Source organism: Somniosus microcephalus, chromosome 6 (assembly GCF_052327205.1).
Source record: "Somniosus microcephalus isolate GS21.2 chromosome 6, FLI_Smic_1.0, whole genome shotgun sequence".
Classification (NCBI taxonomy): Eukaryota; Metazoa; Chordata; class Chondrichthyes; order Squaliformes; family Somniosidae; genus Somniosus; species Somniosus microcephalus.
In genome coordinates, this window is record NC_140992.1 from 112,232,951 (window position 1) to 112,257,595 (window position 24,645).

Here is a 24,645-nt window from a genome sequence, read left to right on the forward strand (position 1 = left end):
ATTCTCCTTTGCTGCTCAGCAACCAGTGAGGTTAGCGTCAGTAAAAATAGCTCATGGGGGAAGTCTTGGCCAACAATGAATGGGTGTCACGCGGCATCCTCTGCTGCTTCAACAAGGCATTCTGCTCTTCCCAAAGTGAGACTGTGATGTCCAGTCACACTCCCCACAAAACCTGTAAAGCTTTATTTTTCAATTACTACCCCTCCCCCACCCGGCCTCCTGAGGACGGTGACTTTTTGGTCGGGTAGGTTCTGTGACAGTTGGCTGCCCTTCTTGTTCATTGGTAAACCGAGGCAGTGACTGTCAGTAGGCTATTTGACTGTGGAGGCCATCACTGCTGACCCCTGTGCATTTTTCTGTGGGGGCTGTGGATAGTTGATGCACAGGAGAGGGAACCCTGACTTCTTCCGCACCCTCTGCCAACACTTTCCTTGGCCCAGGTGGCGATGAGTCCAGTTGTAGCTCCTTTCCTATCCTTTCTAACTGGGAGCAGCCAACTCAGCATGGGCTGGGAGTCAAAACCCAGGAGCTGGCTGGTCTCTGTGGCTGAGTTCCACACTGGAACCGTGCATTTACCCACTGAGCCATCAGAGAGAGACGGCTGGGGGGCCAGTTATAGTTGGACTGTACCACAAGCGAGAGAAGTTAGAAAGTAAAAAAGAGAGACTTGCATTTATATAGTGCCTTTCACGCCCCAAAGTGCATTACAACCAATGAAGTACTTCTGTTTTAAGTGTAGTCACTATTGTAATGTAGGAAATGCGACAGTCAACTTGCGCACAGTAAGGTCCCAGAAACAGCGACGTGATAATGACCAGATAATCTGTTTTTGTTATGTTGATTGAGGGATACATATTGGCCAGAACACCGAGGATAACTCCTCTGCTCTTATACAAAATAGTGCCATGGGATCTTTTACGTCCACCTGAGAGAGCAGACGGGGCCTTGGTTTAACGTCTCATCTGAAAGACAGCACCTCCGACAGTGCAGCACTCCCTCAGCACTGCACTGGAGTGTCAGCCTAGATTTTTTGCTCAAGTCTCTGGAGTGGGACCTAAACCCATGACCTTCTGATTCAAGAGGCGAGTGTGCTACCAACTGAGCCACAGCTGACACTTAGTTAGGCAGCTGCCAAGGACTGTGAGGGAGCTAATCAGATAACAGCCTGAAATTTCCCATCAGTTAAACTTTTCATCGCATTTCTCTCCACTTCACCTCCTCCGTTGGCTCCCTGGCCACATCTAAACAGAAAACAGGCTTTAGCTTCAGCCTGAATCTTCCCATTACTGCCACCACTCACTCTGTGAGACACTCAGCTCACTTCCTTTGCCTTAAAGCCTTATCGGTTTGCCCTAAGTGACGATAGAAGGGACAATTTTTGTGTTACACATTCCAGCTGCCGGGCAGATTTGCAGAAGATTTCCCAGGATGAGCTATTGGCACGAGGAACGCGCAATTCCGTCTATAACTAGTCCGTAGAGCAGATTGTTTCAGACCCTAATCTTACCCTGCATCAAGCACCATCATTGGCTGATTGTATAAAACCTATCAAAATTCGACTGCCCGTGTCCTAACTCGCACCAAGTCCCGTTCACCCATCACTCCTGTGCTCGCTGACCTACATTGGCTCCCGGTTAAGCAATGCCTCGATTTCAAAATTCTCATCCTTGTTTTCAAATCCCTCCTTGGCCTCGCCCTTCCCTATCTCTGTAATCTCCTCCACCCCCACAACCCCCCGAGATAACTACGCTCCTCTAATTCTGCCCTCTTGAGCATCCCTGATTATAACCACTCAACCATTGGTGGCCGTACCTTCTGTTGCCTAGACCCTAAGCTCTGGAATTCCCTGCCTAAACCTCTCTGCCTCGCTACCTCTCGTTCCTCCTTTAAGACACTTCTTAAAACCTACCTCTTTGACCAAGCTTTTGGTCATCTGCCCTAATTTCTCCTTATGTGGCTCAGTGTCAAATTTTTTGTCTTATAACAGTCCTGTGAAGCACCTTGGGACGTTTTACTACATTAATGGCGCTATTGTTATGTCTGACATTGGTGATAGGTGCTCGATTGCCTTGGCCTGAGCACATGGAGTTTGATAGTGCTGTTATCATTCTATTGTGTCTGACATTGGATATAGGTATTCGATTGCTTTTGCCTGTAGAGTGTGTTTGGATCAGCCATTAAAAGCAACATGAACTGAGCTCTGCTTACGGCCTCTGGATTATCTTTGCAAACGCAACAGCTATATAAATGCAAGTTGTTGTTGTATGGTCAGACAGTCACAGCCCTCTGCTGTTGCTGGGCAGTAACTGGTTCCCTAAAAGCTGCACGACACAATCCCTTCTACTGTTACTCTTTCTATCCTCCAAATTGCTCCTTTTCACTCCTTCAAAGCATTGACTCATGCTGGGCTGGTACCTAGGGTTGCCAACATTCCAGGATTGCCCTGGAGTCTCCCGGAAGTAAAGATGAATCTGCTGGACACGACTGTGAGCAACCCGGGAGAAAAATCAAAGTAGCATTAAAAAAAAATTGTGTTTTCTTTCATTTTCTTTCGACACTTCCGTTTATTAGTTAACAAACATATCGGAGGCTGTTTGACCGTGTGGGACAGTTGCAGACGACAGAGCATGTGTTGAAACTGCCAGGAATACGTCCAACCGAAGTTAACTTGACAACTCTAGTCGTACCTGATAAATGATAAATCTGTGGGACGATCTTATTCCTGTCAGAATCTTTGTTTATCCCCCAGTGTCATCTGGTGTTTCTATCCTTTCTACTTCAAAGAGTTATTCAATCATAGAATCATAGAAATTTATGGCACAGAAGGAGGCCATTTGGCCCATCGTGTCTGTACCGGTCAAATTACAGCTATCCACCCTAATCCCACTTTCCAGCTCTTGGTCCGTAGCCCTGTAGGTTACAGCACTACAAGTGCATATCCAAGCACTTTTTAAATGTGATGAGGGTTTCTGCCTCTTCCACCCTTTCAGGTAGTGAGTTCCAGACCCCCACCACCTTCTCCTCAACTACCCTCTAATCCTTATGCGAACTACTTTAAATCTATGCCCCCTGGTTGTTGACCTCTCTGCTAAGGGAAATAGGTCCTTCCTATCCACTCTATCTAGGCCCCTCATAATTTTATACACCTCAATTAAGTCACTCCTCAGCTTCCTCTGTTCCAAAATAAACAACTCCACCCTATCCAATCTTTCCTCATAGCTAAAATTCTCCAGTCCTGGCAACATCCTCGTAAATCTCCTCTGCACCCTCTCTAGTGCAATCACATCTTTCCTGTAATGTGGTGATCAGAACTGTACGCAGTATCCTAGCTGTGGCCTAACTAGTGTTTTATACAGTTCAAGCAGAACCTCCCTGCTCTTACATTCTATGCCTTGGCTAATAGAGGAAAGTATCCCGTATGCCTTCTTAACCACCTTATCTACCTTCAGGGACCTGTGGACATGCACTCCAAGGTCCCTCTGTTTCTCTACACTTCTCAGTATCCTACCGTTTATTGTGTATTCCCTTGCCTTGTTAGCCCTCCCCAAATGCATAACCTGTCCTTCAAACCTAAACCTTTGAGTCATCCAGTCTCACTCATCACCTTTCTGGAGCGCTGTAGGTGCACACAATCTGAAGGTTACAGAGGAGATACCTGTACACTGACTGATGTCCCCTTACTCTTTATGCGTTCAAAATGTTGTAGCATGGGCAGCAGCCATTTTGTGCTTAACCCCTGCCATTGTGCCCTTCATTCATTGGGGGTTAACTTACATTTAATAGGATTCTCTCTCCATTCACCAGCAGTTATTGCCCTGTTCACTGGAGGTTAGTTTCCAATTTAGGTGTCAGCCGCGGCTCAGTGGATAGTATTCTCACATCTGAGTCAGGAGGTTGTGGGTTCAAGCCCCACTCTAGAGACTTGAGCACATAATCGAGGCGAGCACTTCAGTGCAGTTCTGAGGGAGTGTTGCACTGTTGGAGGTGCCGTCTTTCGGATGAGACATTAAACCGAGGCCCCATCTGCTCTCTCAGGAGGACGTAAAAGATCCCATGGCACTATTTGAAGAAGAACTGGGAGATTATCTCTCAAATCTCTGGAGATTAACTCTCTATTCATGGAAATTAGCTTTGCATTCATGGGGGTTATCTCTCCATTCACTGAGGTTATCTCTCCATTCACTGGGGTTATCTCTCCATTCACTGTGGTTATCTCTCCATTCACTGGGGTTATCTCTCCATTCACTGGGGTTATCTCTCCATTCACTGGGGTTATCTCTCCATTCACTGGGGTTATCTCTCCATTCACTGGGGTTATCTCTCCATTCACTGGGGCTATCTCTCCATTCACTGGGGTTATCCCTCCATTCACTGGGGTTATCTCTCCATTCATTGGGGTTATCTCTCCATTCACTGGGGTTATCTCTCCATTCACTGGGGTTATCTCTTCATTCACTGGGGTTATCTCTTCATTCACTGGGGTTATCTCTCCATTCACTGGGGTTATCTCTCCATTCACTGGGGTTATCTCTCTGTTCACTGGCGATATTTCTTCGTTCACTGGGGTTATCTCGCTGTTCACTGGGGTTATCTCTCTGTTCACTGGGGTTATCTCTCCATTCATTGGGGCTATCTCTCCATTCACTGGGATTACCTCTCCATTCACTGGGGTTATCTCTCCATTCACTGGGGTTATCTCTCAGTTCACTGCGGTTATCTCTCCATTCACTGGGGTTATCTCTCCATTCACTGGGGTTATCTCTCCATTCACTGGGATTATCTCTCCATTCACTGGGGTTATCTCTCCAATCACTGGGGCTATCTCTCCATTCACTGGGGGTATCTCTCCATTCACTGTGGTTATCTCTCCATTCACTGGGGTTATCTCTCCATTCACTGGCGTTATCTCTCCATTCACTGGCGTTATCTCTCCATTCACTGGGATTATCTCTCTGTTCACTGGCGTTGTCTCTTCCTTCACTGGGGTTATCTTTCCGTTCACTGGGGTTATCTCTCTGTTCACTGGGGTTATCTCTCCATTCACTGGGGATATCTCTCCGTTCACTGGGGTTATCTCTCTGTTCACTGGGGTTATCTCTCCGTTCACTGGGGTTATCTCTCCGTTCACTGGGGTTATCTCTCTGTTCACTGGGGTTATCTCTCCATTAACTGGGGTTATCTCTCTGTTCACTGCGGTTATCTCTCCATTCACTGGGGATATCTCTCTGTTCACTGGGGTTATCTCTCCATTCACTGGGGTTATCTCTCCATTCACTGGGGTTATCTCTCCATTCACTGGGGTTATCTCTCCATTCACTGGGGATATCTCTCCATTCACTGTGGTTATCTCTCCATTCACTGGGGTTATCTCTCCATTCACTGTGGTTACCTCTCCATTCACTGGGGTTATCGCTCCATTCACTGGGGTTATCTCTCCGTTCACTGGGGTTATCTCTCCATTCACTGTGGTTATCTCTCCATTCACTGGGGTTATCTCTCTGTTCACTGGGGTTATCTCTCCATTAACTGGGGTTATCTCTCTGTTCACTGCGGTTATCTCTCCATTCACTGGGGATATCTCTCTGTTCACTGGGGTTATCTCTCCATTCACTGGGGTTATCTCTCCATTCACTGGGGTTATCTCTCCATTCACTGGGGTTATCTCTCCATTCACTGGGGATATCTCTCCATTCACTGGGGATATCTCTCCATTCACTGGGGTTATCTCTTCATTCACTGGGGGTATCTCTCCATTCACTGGGGATATCTCTCCATTCACTGGGGTTATCTCTCCATTCACTGGGGTTATCTCTCCATTCACTGGGGTTATCTCTCCATTCACTGGGGTTATCTCTCTGTTCACTGGCGATATTTCTTCGTTCACTGGGGTTATCTCGCTGTTCACTGGGGTTATCTCTCTGTTCACTGGGGTTATCTCTCCATTCATTGGGGTTATCTCTCCATTCACTGGGATTACCTCTCCATTCACTGGGGTTATCTCTCCATTCACTGGGGTTATCTCTCAGTTCACTGCGGTTATCTCTCCATTCACTGGGGTTATCTCTCCATTCACTGGGGTTATCTCTCCATTCACTGGGATTATCTCTCCATTCACTGGGGTTATCTCTCCAATCACTGGGGCTATCTCTCCATTCACTGGGGGTATCTCTCCATTCACTGTGGTTATCTCTCCATTCACTGGGGTTATCTCTCCATTCACTGGCGTTATCTCTCCATTCACTGGCGTTATCTCTCCATTCACTGGGATTATCTCTCTGTTCACTGGCGTTGTCTCTTCCTTCACTGGGGTTATCTCTCTGTTCACTGGGGTTATCTCTCTGTTCACTGGGGTTATCTCTCCATTCACTGGGGTTATCTCTCCATTCACTGGGGTTATCTCTCCATTCACTGGGGTTATCTCTCCGTTCACTGGGGTTATCTCTCTGTTCACTGGGGTTATCTCTCTGTTCACTGGGGTTATCTCTCCATTCACTGGGGATATCTCTCCATTCACTGGGGTTATCTCTCTGTTCACTGGGGTTATCTCTCCGTTCACTGGGGTTATCTCTCCGTTCACTGGGGTTACCTCTCTGTTCACTGGGGTTATCTCTCCATTAACTGGGGTTATCTCTCTGTTCACTGCGGTTATCTCTCCATTCACTGGGGATATCTCTCTGTTCACTGGGGTTATCTCTCCATTCACTGGGGTTATCTCTCCATTCACTGGGGTTATCTCTCCATTCACTGGGGTTATCTCTCCATTCACTGGGGTTATCTCTCCATTCACTGGGGTTATCTCTCCATTCACTGGGAATAAATTCTCCATTCACTGGGGTTATCTCTCCATTCACTGGGGTTATCTCTTCATTCACTGGGGTTATCTCTCCATTCACTGGGGATATCTCTCCGTTCACTGGGGTTATCACTCCATTCACTGGGAATAAATTCTCCATTCACTGGGGGTATCTCTCCATTCACTGGGGTTATCTCTTCATTCACTGGGGTTATCTCTTCATTCACTGGGGTTATCTCTTCATTCACTGGGGTTATCTCTCCATTCACTGTGGTTATCTCTCCATTCACTGTGGTTATCTCTCCATTCACTGGGGTTATCTCTCCATTCACTGTGGTTATCTCTCCATTCACTGGGGTTATCGCTCCATTCACTGGGGTTATCTCTCTGTTCACTGGGGTTATCTCTCCATTCACTGGGGTTATCTCTCCATTCACTGGGGTTATCTCTCTGTTCACTGGGGTTATCTCTCCATTAACTGGGGTTATCTCTCTGTTCACTGCGGTTATCTCTCCATTCACTGGGGATATCTCTCTGTTCACTGGGGTTATCTCTCCATTCACTGGGGATATCTCTCCATTCACTGGGGTTATCTCTTCATTCACTGGGGGTATCTCTCCATTCACTGGGGTTATCTCTCCATTCACTGGGGATATCTCTCCATTCACTGAGGATATCTCTCCATTCACTGGGGTTATCGCTCCATTCACTGGGAATAAATTCTCCATTCACTGGGGATATCTCTCCATTCACTGGGGTTATCTCTCCGTTCACTGGGGTTATCTCTCCATTCACTGGGGATATCTCTCCATTCACTGGGGATATCTCTCCATTCACTGGGGTTATCGCTCCATTCACTGGGAATAAATTCTCCATTCACTGGGGATATCTCTCCATTCACTGGGGTTATCGCTCCATTCACTGGGGTTATCTCTCCATTCACTGGGGTTATCTCTCCATTCACTGGGGTTATCTCTCCATTCACTGGGGTTATCTCTCCATTCACTGGGAATAAATTCTCCATTCACTGGGGTTATCTCTCCATTCACTGGGGTTATCTCTTCATTCACTGGGGTTATCTCTCCATTCACTGGGGTTATCTCTTCATTCACTGGGGTTATCTCTCCATTCACTGGGGTTATCTCTCCATTCACTGGGGTTATCTCTCCGTTCACCGGGATTATCTCTCCATTAACTGGGGTTATCTCTCCATTCACTGGGGTTATCTCTCCATTCACTGGGAATAAATTCTCCATTCACTGGGGTTATCTCTCCATTCACTGGGGTTATCTCTTCATTCACTGGGGTTATCTCTCCATTCACTGGGGATATCTCTCCGTTCACTGGGGTTATCACTCCATTCACTGGGAATAAATTCTCCATTCACTGGGGGTATCTCTCCATTCACTGGGGTTATCTCTTCATTCACTGGGGTTATCTCTTCATTCACTGGGGTTATTTCTCCATTCACTGGGGTTATCTCTCCATTCACTGGGGTTATCTCTCCATTCACTGGGAATAAATTCTCCATTCACTGGGGTTATCGCTCCATTCACTGGGGTTATCTCTCCATTCACTGGGGTTATCGCTCCATTCACTGGGGTTATCTCTCCATTCACTGGGGTTATCTCTCCATTCACTGGGGTTATCTCTCCATTCACTGGGGTTATCTCTCCATTCACTGGGGTTATCTCTCCATCCACTGGGGTTATCTCTTCATTCACTGGGGTTATCTCTCCATTCACTGGGGTTATCTCTCCATTCACTGGGGTTATCTCTCCATTCACTGGGGTTATCGCTCCATTTACTGGGGTTATCGCTCTATTCACTGGGGATATCTCTCCATTCACTGGGGTTATCTCTCCATTCACTGGGGTTATCTCTCCATTCACTGGGGATATCTCTCCATTCACTGGGGTTATCTCTCCGTTCACTGGGATTATCTCTCCGTTCACTGGGGTTATCACTGCATTCACTGGGAATAAATTTTCCATTCACTGGGGTTATCTCTCCATTCACTGGGGTTATCTCTTCATTCACTGGGGTTATCTCTTCATTCACTGGGGTTATTTCTCCATTCACTGGGGTTATCTCTCCATTCACTGGGGTTATCTCTCCATTCACTGGGGTTATCTCTCCATTCACTGGGGTTATCTCTTCATCCACTGGGGTTATCTCTCTTTTCACCTGGGTTATCTGCCTGCATTCACTTTGGGTTACCTCCCTGTTCACTCAGATTATTTGTCTATGAGTTTCATGTTCACTTGTCCTACAAATTAGGTGGCAATGCAACAGGAAGTTGTTATCAAATGAATGTACTTTTCCACATGGGGAGAGGAGAGACAATGATGAATTGTTAATTGTGATTGTTTGTAGATTGCTTCTGAAGTGGCTGTCAAAAGGTTGCTTTCAACAGCCGGAGAACTGAACAGAATGCTCTCATCCATGGACAACCAGGTATTCAGATACTCATTGAACAGCATCAGAAATAATGCGGGACATTGACCTCGTACACTGGGATACAACAATGTCTTCTCATCCAGTCCTGCCCAGGGTTACTCATTAGGAGTGACTATCACCCTTTTTGGTTTAAAAATGTGGACTATTCTGATATGTATCGTAAAGTCAGTTCTGTGGCTCTGCTGTTTACTGGCCGTAAAGGTCTGAAGTTCCATCCCTAGCCTCGAATGGGCTGATGGTAGGTGAGCTACTGTTCTAAACTTGGTGTTGCTGTATCGTGTGGGCCTTAGCCTATCCCAAGAGTGAAAATCTTCATTACAATTCTACATAAAGTGAAATCTATTTATTTAAATAATGACCCAATTTAAGGTATTCAATAATACCTTGAGCAGTGACCCAGGAAAACACCACAAGTGCTGGCCCCAGGATCACTGGGTTCAGATGGTCACTTGCTATACATACAGAAAATACACCATCTAATATGACACGAAGCCACACAAACCAGGAGCAGGCCATGTCCATCCTCGGAATCTGCTGACTTAGCGAAGGCAGCATCTAGGGTTACAATTGGCTTCACTGTCCCTGGGCTAGTGAAGGCTCAATGAGACAGACTGCCGCTTTTGATTACCACCGAGTGACTTCTGTTGGAAAATTTGCCTGTGTGGGCATCAGGTGAGAAACTGCCTGTAATGTCTTACCAGTTTTTTCTAGTCACTCTCGGGATGTGGGCATCGCTGGCAAGGGCAGCATTTATTGCTTAGAACTGAGAGGCTTGCTAGGCCACTTCAGAGGGTAATGAAGAGACTGGAGTCACATATAGTCCAGACCGGGTAATGCAAGTTTCCTTCCCTAAAAGATATTAGTGAAACAGTTCGGTTTGTACAACAATCCAATAGCTTCATGGTCCCAAGCTGTTTATTTCCAGATTTTTTAAATTGATTTTAAATTGTCATGGTGGGATTTTGAACTCGTATTATCTGGATTATTAGTCCAATGTTTGGATTACTAGTCCAGTAACATAACCACTAAACTACCATACCCTGGTTGTCAGAAGTTCCACAACACACATTGTCTGGGCTCAATGATGAAGAATGACCACTTGGGTGAGATATCAGAGGGAGGACAATCCCTGTGGAACATGTACCCAACAAGAGTGAGCACCTCAGGAGAAAAGAGAAAATTGGCAAGAGAAGAAATGGTGGGAGCACACTGATTAATTCCTGTCCCATTCTTCCCCTAATTCACTTTGCACAGGTGAAAGATTATGAGCCCGAGGCTTCAGACACAGACATTGAAGACTGGCACTCCGAAATCGCGCCTGTCACTTTCGAGGTAGGCTCTTCCTGCTAAGCAGCGTTTTTCAGTAACACTCACAAAGTCAAAGCTTGTTGTTTAGAAATAGAAGGTTTGTGCAGAGACTCCCGTCACGTCCTCTCCGAGGTCATCTTTCAAAACGGCCACTATCACCCCCCTCCCTCCCAAAAAACCCGCCCTCGACCCCTCTGTCCTTACAAACTACCAACCTCATCTTCAAGCTCCCTTTTCTCTTCAAATAGCAGGTAATTGGTTAGAGTTCAAGCAAAGGGAAGGCGAGGAGCAGCTAAAGAGTTCGGATTTACTTCCGAGGATCACGTTTAATTTTATTTTTCAGGTGAAAATAGACAGTTTTGGAATTTTCCTGAAACTCCATTTGAAAGTGGACATAGAACGAGGGAAACTAATCGTCAAGAAATCAAAGGATGGGCCGGAGGACAAGTTCTACAGTCACAACAGAAGTAAGAATTCTGATCAATGGCGTTTCACATCTATCTTCACTTATTACATTACTGTCCAACCAGGCCTGCAATTCGCACCATTGCTTATTTCTATCTCCTGTGAAGACGTTTCTCCAGCACACGTGCAGTGCACCTGCCATCCACTGCGCTCAGAAATATAAATAACCCCACTTACCTTGTTGCAGTGCCAGTTTTGCTCCCACTTTTTCACATGCTCCTTGATCACACACTAAGCCAGCACAATCTGTCAGCATGCTTTTGCCATGACAGGGGCATCAGCTCTCTCGCTCTGTCTCCACACAATGATATCCCTCAGTGACCCCAGCATATCCTTATGGTTACTGGCGTCACTGGTTTGCTGTGGTGTATCTGTACAGTTACTGACATCTATTGGCTGTCTCCGGGACTCTATATGGCTACTGATGTTTCTGGGCTATGTTGGGTGTCTGTATGGATATTGATGACCCTTGGTTGCCCTGGTAAAAAAGAAAGAACGAACGAGCGACTTGCATTTATATAGCGCCTTTCACGACCTCAAGACGTCGAAAAGCGTTTTACAGCCAATGAAGTACTTTTGAAATGTAGTCACTGTTGTAATGTAGGAAATGTGGCAGTTGATTTGCACACAGCAAGATCCCACAAATAGCAATGTGATAATGACCAGATAATCTATTTTTAGGTGTTGGTTGAGGGATAAATGTTGGCCAGGACACCAGGGAGAACTCCCCATCTCTTCTTCAAAATAGTGCCGTGGGATCTTTTATGTCCACCTGAGAGAGCAGACGGGGGCCTCAGTTTAATGTCTCATCAAAAAGATGGCACCTCCGACAGGGCAGTGGAGCTCAGTACTGCACTGGAGTGTCAGCATAGATTGTGTGCTCAAGTCTTTGGAGTGGGACTATGAACCCAAAACCTTCTGACTGAGAGACGTGAGTGCTACCACTGATCCACAACTGACACAGCTGGTACATCTGTACGGTTATAGCTGTCTGGTTTGCCCAATCATATCCATATGGTTACTGACTCTATTGGCTATCCTGAGATATCTCTATGGTTACTGATGTCTTCTGGCTATGACGGGTGTCTGTGTGGGTTACTGATTCTCCTTAGCTGTCTTGGGGGTCACTATATAGTTACTAGTGGCCTCTGGCTGTCACTAGGGTATCTGTACGGTTACTGAAGGCCCTTGGTTGTTTAGTTACTGATGTTGTCCTGAGTTCTTGTTTTAACAACAGTCTGAAAGCAGGAACTTTGCGTACACCTCCCGATGATGTGGCGCCAGGTTCTGCATAATGTACCAAATAGAACAGGCCTGGGCCTATCCAGGTTGGGTCTCGGCACTTGCTGGTACCAGAAATGCAAACACTCAAAGTGACTCACAAAGGAACTGATCTGCAGTGTTAGTGCGCCTGTCTTCTCTCACCGACACTACTTGTCTCAGTTTTACAGTTAATCAAATCGCAGAAGGTCCAGAACAAGTTGGTGATCATGATTGAGTCGGAGATGAAGAAGTCACAACGGAAGGAGTACGTCTTCACAGACTCCAAGGTTTGTCATGAGTACCTCACCATCAAAGTGAAAAGTCAATGATCCAATCACATCATTCATTTCTTTTTCTAATTGTGGTGAGATTTTTTGTGCTCATCAAGGTAAAGGATCTTTCTCTCCTCATGCCCACTCTGAGCTCATCTTGTCGATGAGACTCACCTCCTGCTCCCTTGACACCATTCCCACTGAACTGCTGACCACCCAACTTCCCTTCCTGATCCCCATGCCAGCAGATATTGTAAATGGTTCCCTCTCCTCAGGTATTGTCTCCCTCCCTTTCAAAACCTGTGTCATCACCCCCTGCTCAAAAAGGCCACACGTGACCTCTTTGCCCTCGCAAACCAACGACCCCATCTCCAAAATGACTTTCCTCTCCAAAGTCCTTGAACGCATTGTCACCTCTTAAATCTATGCCCATCTTTCCCGCCACTCCATATTTGAATCTCGATAATCAGGTTTCCACCCCTGACACAGCACTGAAATGGCACTAATCAAAGGCAAAAGTGACATCCTATGTGACTGTGACAGTGGTAAACTATCCCCCCTTGTCCTTTGTGGCCTTGCAGCAGCCTTTGACACAGTCGACCACACCACCTTCCCCCAATACCTCTCCTACGTTGTCCAGTTCAGTGGGACTACCTTTGCTTGATGCCACTCTTACCTATTCGATCGTAGCCAGAGCATCTCCAGCAACAGCTTTGCTTCCTCCCCCGCCACACCGTTAACTTTGGTGTCCCCCAAGGATCTATCCTTGGCTCCTCCTCTTTCTAATCCACATGTCATACCATGGTAACGCCATCCATAGACATGAGGTCTTCTTCCATATGTATGCTGCCAAGACCCAGCTCTACCTCTTCACCACCTGTCTCGACCCCTCCACGGATTCTGTGTGGTCAGACTGTTTATCTGACACCCACTCCTGGATGAACTGTTTCCTCCAGTTAAACATTGGGCAGACCGAAGCCATTGTCTTTGACCCTTGCCACAAACTCCTTACCTTAGCCACCCCCTCCTTGGCCACTGCCTCAGACTGAACCAGGTTGTCCACAACCTTGGTGTCCTATTTAACCCCGAGCTGAGCTTCTGACCCCATATCCTCTCCATCACAAAGACCGCCTACTTCCACCTCTGTAACATCAGCCACTACCAACCCTGCCTCATCTGTGCTTTTGTCACCTCCAGACGCGACTATTCCCATACTGCCATTGGCTGGCCTCCCTCGACCCTCCATAAAATTCAGCTCATTCAAATCCCTGCTGCCCTCTACCATCCCGCTCACCCATCACCCCTGTGCTCGCTCCCGGTCCACCAGCGCCTCCAGTTTAAAATTCCCATCCTTGTGTTTAAAACCCTTTATGGCCTTGCCCTTCCCTATTTCTGTAACCTCCTACAGCCCTATAAATCCTCCAGAGCCCTGTGTTCCTCTGACTCTGCTCTTGTGTATACCTCCTCCCTTCAACCTCACATTGGCAGCCGTGCCTTTAGTCATCCAGGCCCCACGCTCTGGAATTACTTCCTTAAATCCTTCTGTCTCTCTGCCTCCCTCTCCCCTTTAAGACCCTCCTTAAAACCCACCTCATTGGCAAAGCTTTTGGTCATCTCCTTCTAATATCTCCTTCTTTGGCTATGCGTCCTTTTTTTGTCTGATTACACCTCTGTAAACATTTTTCCACATTTAAGGTGCACTTTGTTTTTGTCTTGTTGAGGGATGCATATTGGGCAGGACATCCAGGTGAGGTACAGCGAGTTGCATCCAGAGTAAAGCTCCCTCTATAACAGTATCACTGCCTCTCACTGTCAGCGTCAATGATTATTTGACAATTCACACTGTCTGTGTCAATGAAAGGATATACTATAAACAGTATCAGTGCCTCTCACTCTCTCAGTGTCAGTGAGGGGTTGTGTTAGATACAGTGGCCAGGAAATTGGTTTCACGCTGGAACCTGGGCCCGGAAATGAAGGCCTGAGAATCACTGGATATTGGGCCTTGGGGCTCATTTCATAACACCAGCGAGCTGCGGATGGCAATCGGGTGTCTTAAAGCGGCTCGCCGGTCAGGGCCCTGGAAAATTCACAGCTGGCACGCAGGTAAGTCCTAGGAGAGGTGGGCAGGCAAACGGGAGGGAGAGAGGTGAATGGGATGGGAGGAGACAAACGGGACAGATGGAGGTGAACGGGAGGGGGGGAGGTGGACGGACGGGGTTGGGGTGAATGGGAGTGGTGGGGTGAATGGGGAGGGGGGTGAACGGGAAGTGGGTGAACGGGGGGGGGAGGTGGACGGACGGGGTTGGGGCGAATGGGAGTGGTGGGGTGAATGGGGAGGGGGGTGAATGGGAAGTGGGTGAACGGGAGGGGGAGGCGAACGGGAGGGGGGTGAATGGGAGGGGGGAGGTGAACGGGAGGGGGGAGGTGAAGGAGAGGGGAGGGGGGTGAACTGGAGTGGGGGGTGAACCGGGGGGAAGGCGAAGGGGAGGGGGAGTGATTGGGAGTGGAGTGAACGGGAAGGGGGGTGAACGGGGGGGAAGGCGAAGGGGAGGGGGAGTGAACGGGAGTGGAGTGAACGGGAGGGGGGTGAACGGGAGGGGCGAGGTGAAGGAGAGGGGGGAGGCGAAGGGGAGGGGGCGTGAACGGGAAGGGGGCGAATGGGAGGGGGGAGGTGAACGGGAGGGGGGTGAATGGGAGGGGGGAGGCGAAGGGGAGGGGGGAGGCGAAGGGGAGGGGGAGGCGAAGGGGAGGGGGGTGAACAGGAAGGGGGCAAATGGGGGGGAGGTGAACAGGAGGGGGGAGAATGGGAGGGGGGAGGTGAACAGGAGGGGGGAGAATGGGAGGGGGGAGGTGAACGGGAGGGGGAAGGTGAATGGGAGGGAGGGGGTGAATGGGAGGGAGGGGGGTGAATGGGAGGGGGAGGTGAAGGGGAGGGGGGAGGTGAAGGGGAGGGGGGAGGTGAAGGGGAGGGGGGAGGTGAATGGGAGGGGGGAGGTGAATGGGAGGGGGGAGGTGAATGGGAGGGAGGGAGGTGAATGGGAGGGAGGGAGGTGAATGGGAGGGGGGGAGGCGAATGGGAGGGGGGGAGGCGAATGGGAGGGGGGGAGGCGAATGGGAGGGGGGAGGCGAATGGGAGGGGGGAGGCGAATGGGAGGGGGGAGGCGAATGGGAGGGGGGGAGGTGAATGGGAGGGGGGGTGAATGGGAGGGGGGTGTGAATGGGAGGGGGGGAGGTGAATGGGAGGGGGGGCAAATAGGAGGGGGGGAGGTGAATGGGAGGGGTGAATGGGGGGGGTGAATGGGAGGGGGGTGGTGAATGGGAGGGGGGGAGGTGAATGGGAGTGGGGAGGTGAATGGTAGGGGGTCGAATGGGAGGGGGGGAGGTGAATGGGAGGGGGGGAAAGGTTTCGAGCTCAGGCTAGCAGCGGCCTGCAGTATTTCTGTGGAGCCAAGTATACAGAAGCAAAACTTTCCTTTGGCGGCCTCCAGTGGTCACTTTCAGGGCTGCTGATTAGGCTGATGTAGGTCTGGAAAAACTGAGCAGGCCTTTGGTGATGTTCCTATGTATTTTTGTACTTACCTCTGTCTCTCTGAAACCAGAAGCGGGAAGGGTTCTGCCAGCTCTTGCAGCTGATGAAGAATAAACATTCGGATTTTCCGGAGCCAGACATGATCAACATCTTCACTGGAACCTGGAACATGGGTAAGGGGCATTGGAGTTGGCTGACCGTACATCCCCATTTTCCGGGGACAGTCCCCTGATGAGGTACTGTGTCCCCGGGCAAACAATGTCCCTGAAAGAGTCCCCGGTTCAGAAAACTCGTCCCCGTATAGAGTCTTTGTTTTTTTAAATGCGAATGTACAGAAACCCTGGGGGGAGATTTTCAGCCCGTCCCCACCCGGTTTGAGCTCAGGAACAGATTCCAGGAGTTGGTCGAACGGAGGCGACAATGGCAGCCCTGCATTCCTGTTATGCAATACGGCAGAGAAAAGGCCCCATCGATAGCTCGGGCCGCACTGCACTCTGAGTCACCTGAACCCGTGTTTCAGCCAATAGTGACTGGCCGGAGGGTGGAACCTTTAAAATGCCGAGGGCTCAGCGAGAGCTGGTGGGTGAGTGGGTTTACTTTACCTCAGATTAGTATGGTGCTTTTTTTAACTGAATAAGGCAAGTTCTAAATTCTCCCACCGGGAAGAGGTTTCTGAAACCTTCTGAGACACAGGGGGCTTAAATTTCCAAGCCCCGTGGAGGCGGGTTTGGAGGCGGGAGTGGGGGGAAAATTGCAGAATCGGGGGGCACGAACCCTTCCCGCCCCCCAACCCGCCTCCATGCCTGTTTCCCAGGAGGCGGGTACCCGACCTGTGCTGGGAGCCGCCTCCCCGAGGCGGGACGGGGATTAGTGCCAACGGGTAGTTAACAGGCAGCTTTTGGCCTAATCCCTATTTTTAGCCCTGAAGTGTGGGCTGCCCGACGGCTCCAAACCACGCCAAGTTAACGAGGCGGACCGTCGGGCTGAAGGGCTTGGAGGGTTCGAGATGTCCGGTGTTCAGGTGAGTGATGGGTGCATGAGTGCAGAGGTGTTTGGTGTGTGTAAAGTGTTTAAATAAGTTTTACTTACCTTTACTTCCTTCAGGTCTCGGGAGACCCTCATCTCACCGGCACAGAAAGCAGAATGGCCGCGAGCTGTCAAAAGTTGCAGCATTCTGCTTTCTGTTCTGGAGAGATTTCTAACTGAGTCTATGGAGAAGGACTCAAGTTAGAAGTCAGACTGTCAGCGGAGAAGGCAATAGAGCAAGGTAGCACTGGGGGAATTAAAAACCAGAGCGTGTCAGGTAGGGACAGAATGTATATAAAGATAAAGGTAAAGTAGTAAAGGGGGTAAAAGCAGGATTAAATTGTCACAAAACATATTTAAAAGTTCTTTATCTGAATGCACGCAGCATTCGTAACAAAATAGACAAGTTGACGGTACAAATAACTACACATGGGTATGATCTGGTGGCCATTACAGAAACATGGCTGCAAGGTGACCATGACTGGGAACTAAACATCCAGGGGTATTTGACAATTAGGAAGGACAGACAGGAAGGAAAGGGAGGTGGGGTGGCTATGTTAATAAAGGATGGAATCACTGTAATAGTGAGAAATGATATTGGGTCAAAGGATCAGGATAGTGAAACAGTTTGGGTGGAGATAAGGAATAATAAGGGGAAAAAGTCACTAGTGGGCGTAGTTTATAGGCCTCCTAACAGTTGCAACTCTATTGATCGGAGTATAAATCAGGAAATAGTTGGGGCTTATAATAAGGGAACAGCTATAATCATGGGGGATTTTAACTTTCATATTGACTGGACAAATCAAATTGGGCAGGGCAGCCTTGAGGAAGAGTTCATAGAGTGCATTAGGGACGGGTTCCTTGAGCAGTATGATACTGAACCAACCAGGGGGCAGGCAATCTTAGACCTGGCCCTGTGTACTGAGACAGGATTAATAAAAAATGTCCTAGTAAAGGATCCCCTTGGAATGAGTGACCATAACATGGTTGAATTCCAAATTCAGTTGAAGGGTGAGAGAGTTGGATCGCAAACCAGCGTACTAAGCTTAAATAAAGGAGACTATGAAGGTATGAGAGCAGAGTTGACTAAAGTGGACTGGGAAAATAGATTAAGGTGTAAGACAGTACATGAGCAGTGGTGTACATTCAAGGAGATATTTCACAACTTTCAAGAAAAATATATTCCACTGAGGAAAAAGGGGCGTAAAAGAAAAGACAGCCATCCGTGGCTAAGTAAAGTAATAAAGGATAGTATCCGACTGAAAACAAGGACATATAAAGTAGCCAAATCTAGTGGGAGGATAGAAGATTAGGAAGCATTTAAAAGCCAGCAAAGGATAACTAAAAGATTAATTAAGAAAGGGAAGATAGATTATGAAAGTAAACTAGCAAAAAATATAAAAACAGATAGCAAGAGTTTCTACAGTTATATAAAAAGAAAAAGGGTGGCTAAAGTGAATGTTGGTCCCTTAGAGGACGAGACCGGGAAATTAGTGGTGGGGAACATGGAGATGGCAAAAACGCTGAACCAATATTTTGTATCAGTCTTTACAGTAGAGGACACTAAAAATATCCCAACACTGGACAAACAGGGGGCTATAAGGGGGGAGGAGCTAAACACGATTAAAATCACTAAGGAGGTGGTACTCGGTAAGATAATGGGACTAAAGGCGGATAAATCCCCTGGACCTGATGGCTTACATCCTAGGGTCTTGAGAGAAGTAGCGGTAGGGATTGCGGATGCATTGGTGGTAATTTTCTAAAACTCCCTGGATTCAGGAAAGGTCCCAGCAGATTGGAAAACTGCTAATGTAACGCCCTTATTTAAAAAGGGAGGTAGACAAAAGGCTGGAAACTATAGACCAGTTAGCCTAACATCTGTGGTTGGTAAAATGTTGGAGTCCATTATTAAGGAAGCAGTAACAGGACATTTGGATAAGCATAATTTAATCGGACAGAGTCAGCATGGTTTTATGACGGGGAAGTCATGTTTGACAAATTTGCTCGAATTTTTTGAGGACATAACAAACAGGGTGGATAAAGGGGAACCAGTGGATGTGGTGTATTTGGACTTCCAAAAGGCATTTGACAAGGTGCCACACAAAAGATTATTGCACAAGATAAAAATCACGGGATTGGGGGTAATATACTGGCATGGGTAGAAGATTGGCTATCTAACAGAAAACAGAGAGTTGGGATAAATGGTTCATTCTCGGGTTGGCAATCAGTAACTAGTGGTGTTCCGCAGGGGTCAGTGCTGGAACCCCAACTCTTTACAATCTATATTAACGATTTGGAGGAAGGGACCAAGCGCAACATATCCAAGTTTGCCGACGATACAAAAATGGGAGGGAAAGCAGTGAGTGAGGAGGACATAAAAATCCTGCAAAAGGACATAGACAGGCTAAGTGAGTGGGCAGAAATTTGGCAGATGGAATATAATGTTGGAAAGTGTGAGGTGTCTTGTTTTGCACACTTTGTACAAAAATAATAAATTGCAGGACAACAGAGTATTACAGTTTAAACTATTTTAATGAAGCATCAGGTCTGTGATCTCAAACATACATACAGCACCGTGTGGACAAGATGGAGTCAGGGCCCCTGGGTCTTCTAAACAATAGCAGTCCTTACAGATGCCTGCAGGCCAATGACAACTCAGCATGTGACCACATGTGAATATAATAGGTATTCCTTACAGATGCCTGCAGGCCAATGATAAATCAATATGCAAATGTTTATCATTTAAAACTTTTAAAAGAAAAATGTTATGCATTACTTTTAAACCTTTCTTCTACCTAATGTTCTCAGTAGCACCAACATATAAGTAAATTCAACATTAAACTAGCACTGAAAACATCTCAACGTTTCAATAACGATGTACAGTTTTTTTTTAGTGCAGCGATCCGCCTACACCCTTTGACAGTTCACAAGTCAAGGATAACTCTAGGCTTGACCTCTCGTCGGAATGACGGTGTTGTTCTTTGGTGTTCAGGAGGTGCCTGCGATTGCGGCGCTACCCCTGTCCTTCTGGAGTGCGGACGTGATACGATCGCTTAGTGTCAGCTGGCTGGATGACGACTGCTGGCTTCCAGTAGTCATGCTCCTGGATTCTGATGGATTCTCCATTGTGCAGCGGTGGCAGTAGTCTAGCTGACCTGTCATAGTATCTCTTTTGGTGTTGCTGTCTCTGTACACATTTTGCATGCACTTGCTTGTGGCTGATGACCTGCCAGGGCCTGTCTGGGATACGGTGAGGTATCATGGGCTCTTTGACATTTGATGGGCGGCGTTCTAGACAAATGGAACATTTTCCGACAATGTCCTCAATGTTTGCACATTCCGGGCCAAAACATAATGTCACATGCTCTTTGTTTGCATTTTTCCATGCCCGTATGTCCAGCATGAATTTTTGTCAACATCTCTTCTCTGAGACTGGTAGGAATTATGATTTTCTCCCCTTTGAAGACGATTCCATTGATTTGTGACATTTCGTCTCTGTGGTTCCAGAATTCAGGTATGTTCTGAGGGCATTTCCTCCTTTCCTCAGGCCATCCTTCATGTATGACTTTGCTCAGCAGCGTGAGTTGTGCATCTTTCTCTGCTCCTGCTCGGATCTCCTTCAGTTTTGAGTCACTCACAGGTAAGCTGTTGTACACCATATGCACCTGCACATCCATGCCTTCACTGAGGCTGCTGTCCTGGTAGCGAAGAGACTTTCTGGAGAGCGTGTCTGCGACAGGAATGTCTTTGCCTGGACAGTGAATGATTGTGAAGTCATACTTCTGTAGCTGAAGGATCATTCTCTGTAGCCTTGGTGGGGCTGCGGCTACTGGTTTCCTCATGATTGACTCGAGTGGCTTGTGGTCGGATTCCACAATGACTTGTCGGCCATAGACGTACTGGTGGAAATGCTTACATCCAAACAGAATTGCATATAGCTCTTTCTCGATTTGAGCATAGTTGATTTCACTGTCTGTGAGAGATCTGGAAGCGTAGCCGATGGGTTTTCCTTCTTGCAGTAATACAGGTAGACTATCCTTTATCCGAAAACCTCGGGACCAGCCGTGTTTCGGTTTTCGGAAAATTTCGGATTTCAGAAGGTATTTTATAAGACTGGGAAATTTGTCGGGGGTGGGGGTCGGCGGGGGGTCGGGGGGGCGGGGGTCGGGGGTCGGCGGGGGGTCGGGGTCGGCGGGGGGGTCGGGGTCGGCGGGGGGTCGGGGGTGGGGGTCGGCGGGGGTCGGGGTCGTGTGCACGACTTACGCTGAACGAAACCTTTCGGTTTTCAGAGGATTTCGGTTTTCGGAAGTGCGGATAAAGGATACACTATCCCTTATCCGAAAGGGTGGGGGGTCGGCGGCGGGGGTCGAGGTCGTGCGCACGACTTACGCTGAACGAAAAAACCTTCGGTTTTTAGAGGGTTTCGGTTTTCGGAAGTTCGGATAAAGGGTAGTCTACCTGTACTGCGCCTAGTCCGTACTTTGACGCGTCCACTTGTAGTCTGAGCTCTTTGTTGGGGTCGAAGTAGGCAAGAACTGGTCCTGGTTCTCTGGCGATTAGGTCTTTCATTTTCTGAAATGCTGTGTCATGTTGTTTGTCCCATAGGAACTCATTGGATTGTTTGAGCAACTGACGCATGGGTACGTTGATTTCGGAGAGGCTCGGGGCAAACTTGGCTAAGTAGTTAACCATGCCTAGTACTGTCTCTAGCTCTGCGCGGTTCTTCGGCGACTCCATCTTCTTGATGGCGGAGATTTTCTCTGGATCCGGCTTAATGGCATCAGTTGAGAGGCGATGCCCGAAATAACTGATCTCGGTGGATCCGATTATGCTTTTCTCGGGGTTGAGCCGGATACCTTTCTCCCGTGATCTTTGTAGCATCGCACGGAGGTTCCTGTCATATTCCTCTCTATTCCTGCCATAGATGAGGATGTCATCTACGATTGCGACTACTCCATCGAGGCCTTCATAGGTTTCGTCGATTTTCCACTGGAATTCATCCTGAGCTGAGATAAGACCAAATGGTAAACGCAGAAATCGGTAGCGTCCAAATGGTGTGTTGAACGTTGTTAGCTTAGATGACTCTTCCATGAGCTTGATATTCCAGTATCCTGATCATGCGTCCATTACACTGAAGTAACGTGTTCGCACTAGCTTGGGTGTGATGTCATCTAGCATTGGTAGAGGGTAGTGAGGGCGCTTGATAGCCTTGTTCAAATCTCTGGGGTCGAGACAGACTCTGAGCTTGCCTGTACGTGGTTTCTCAACCACTACTAACGCGTTGACCCACTCTGTCAGTTCTGTTTCCCGGACGATGATTTCTGTATTCTCCATGCTCTGCAGCTCCTTCTTCAGGTGACTATGTAGAGCAAGGGGTATCCTTCTCGGTGGGAAAACCACAGGGGTTGCTGCTGGGTCGAGGTGAATAGTGCATTCACCTGGGAATAGTCTGATTCCTTTGAAAACGTCAGCAAACTCCTCCATGACTGTCTGCTTATCAACTGGTGCTGTCAATGATAGCACTAGCTTGACGAGGTCCATGTCTAAACATGCCTTTAGACCTAGCACTGGAGGTGCTTGAGTGTCAACAATGTAAAAGTTCACCATCATGTCACTTTCTTTGTACTTGCATTTCATCACGCATGTGCCTTTTACAATGAGCTGCTCACCCCCATAGCTGGTCAGTCGGCGTGAGGTGGGCTGTAGCTCACACTCATCCTTCAAGCTGTGATACTCACTCAGAGGAATTACATTAACCTGAGATCCAGTGTCTAGTTTAAACTTAAGCTCTTTGCCCTGTTTTCCTATCTCAATATCGGCAAAAGCTTGCTCAGTCTCTGAAATCTGTTTTTTCTGTGACACAGAATCAATAAACAGTTCCTCTGCATTTGGCTCTCCATCTGGCATTTGGCTGTCACTCACTGTGTGTACTGCTTTTCCGATGGAGTATAAAAGCAGGGAAGTCTTGCTTCAGTTATACAGGGTACTGGTGAGGCCACACCTGGAATACTGCATACAGTTTTGGTTTCCATATTTAAGAAAAGATATATTTGCTCTTGAGGCAGTTCAGAGAAGGTTGATTCCGGAGATGAGGGGGTTGACTTATGAGGAAAGGTTGAGTAGGTTGGGTCTCTACTCATTGGAATTCAGAAGAATGAGAGGCGATCTTATCGAAACATATAAGATTGTGAGGGGGCTTGATCGGGTGGATGCGGTGAGGATGTTTCCACTGATGGGTGAGAATAGAACTAGGGGGCATAATCTTAGAATAAGGGGCTGCCCTTTCAAAACTGAGATGAGGAGAAACTTCTTCACTCAGAGGGTGGTAAATCTATGGAATTTGCTACCTCAGAGAGCTGTGGAAGCTGCGACATTAAATACATTTAAAACGGAGATAGACAGTTTCCTAGCTGATAAGGGAATTAGAGGTTACGGGGAGCGGGCAGGGAAGTGGACGTGAGTCTAGGTTCGGATCAGCCATGATCCTATTGAATGGCGGAGCAGGCCCGAGGGGCCGTATGGCCTACTCCTGCTCCTACTTCTTATGTTCTTATGATATTTCATCTGTCAAAAGCTCTTGACAGATGAAATGTCAATCCCTGACGTCATCTGTAACTGGGTGTCTCTTAATTGGCATGCTGAGCCCGCTGGGCGGGCTCAACAAGGTCAATCAAGGGAAAATCACGTGGGTTGGCCACAAATCGATGGAGGTGGGACTGCAACCCAAAAAGTGGGAGTCCCGCCCCCATCACGTCCCCATTGACAAAATTCAGCCCAGGGTGTTTCACACCTTATGTGGAAAATCTCAGTCTGTTTCAAACAGATTTAAAATTGAGAAATTAAAAGTTAGGGCATTCGGGGACCAGTATAGATGGTACAGCATTATTGCCAGAACACACGCAAGATTCAAGATTCAGTGAAAATGGCGTTGTCTCTACGCGTATTCCACTAGCAGAAGCAACAAAGTCGTCATGCCGATTTTCTTGCAACGTGTCCAGGCTACTTTGCTGTGCTCCCACCCTGTGTGTCCCTGGATTCGGTTTAGAAAATATGGTCACCCTACATTGGAGGTCAGCTTTATTGGAGAGCAGTGGGTTATTGGGTGCGCAGTTCATCTGGACTGGGAGCAGAACTCCTGTAACAATCCCACAGCTCGCTTATTCGGTGTAATACATTTTCCGCTATTTAGTCTCCTGTGTAACACACTCCCAGCTCTTTGTCATCCTGTGTAACCCACTCCCAGCTCTTTGTCATCCTGTGTAACACACTCCCAGCTCTTTGTCATCCTGTGTAACCCACTCCCAGCTCTTTGTCATCCTGTGTAACACACTCCCAGCTCTTTATTATCCTGGCAAACTGTTTTGGAGTTTAAGAGATATTAAAGACATATTAAAATTTTTGTCCTGGTCATTTAAAAAAAAATTCTTAGCCTGTCTTTTTTAAATGGGCAATCACTCCGAAGCCATCAAGGAGATAGATATGGCAGGGAGATACTTCATGGATGGTGAGATACAAGCCACTGCATAGAG

The 24,645-nt window shown here is 47.7% G+C and overlaps 1 protein-coding gene across 4 annotated transcripts in view; it reads left to right on the forward strand.

Annotated features, from left to right (window-relative positions):
• inpp5d (inositol polyphosphate-5-phosphatase D) overlaps positions 1 to 24,645 on the forward strand; it is a 309,407-nt gene that overhangs the window by 97,500 nt on the left and 187,262 nt on the right. For all 4 annotated transcript variants that reach the window (XM_085990698.1, XM_085990699.1, XM_085990700.1 and 1 more), the window contains exons 7-11: positions 9,170 to 9,250; positions 10,508 to 10,585; positions 10,905 to 11,028; positions 12,470 to 12,576; positions 16,161 to 16,263. In XM_085990698.1, coding sequence (XP_085846824.1) covers positions 9,170 to 9,250; positions 10,508 to 10,585; positions 10,905 to 11,028; positions 12,470 to 12,576; positions 16,161 to 16,263 — 493 coding nt within the window. The remainder of the gene's footprint in view (positions 1 to 9,169; positions 9,251 to 10,507; positions 10,586 to 10,904; positions 11,029 to 12,469; positions 12,577 to 16,160; positions 16,264 to 24,645) is intronic.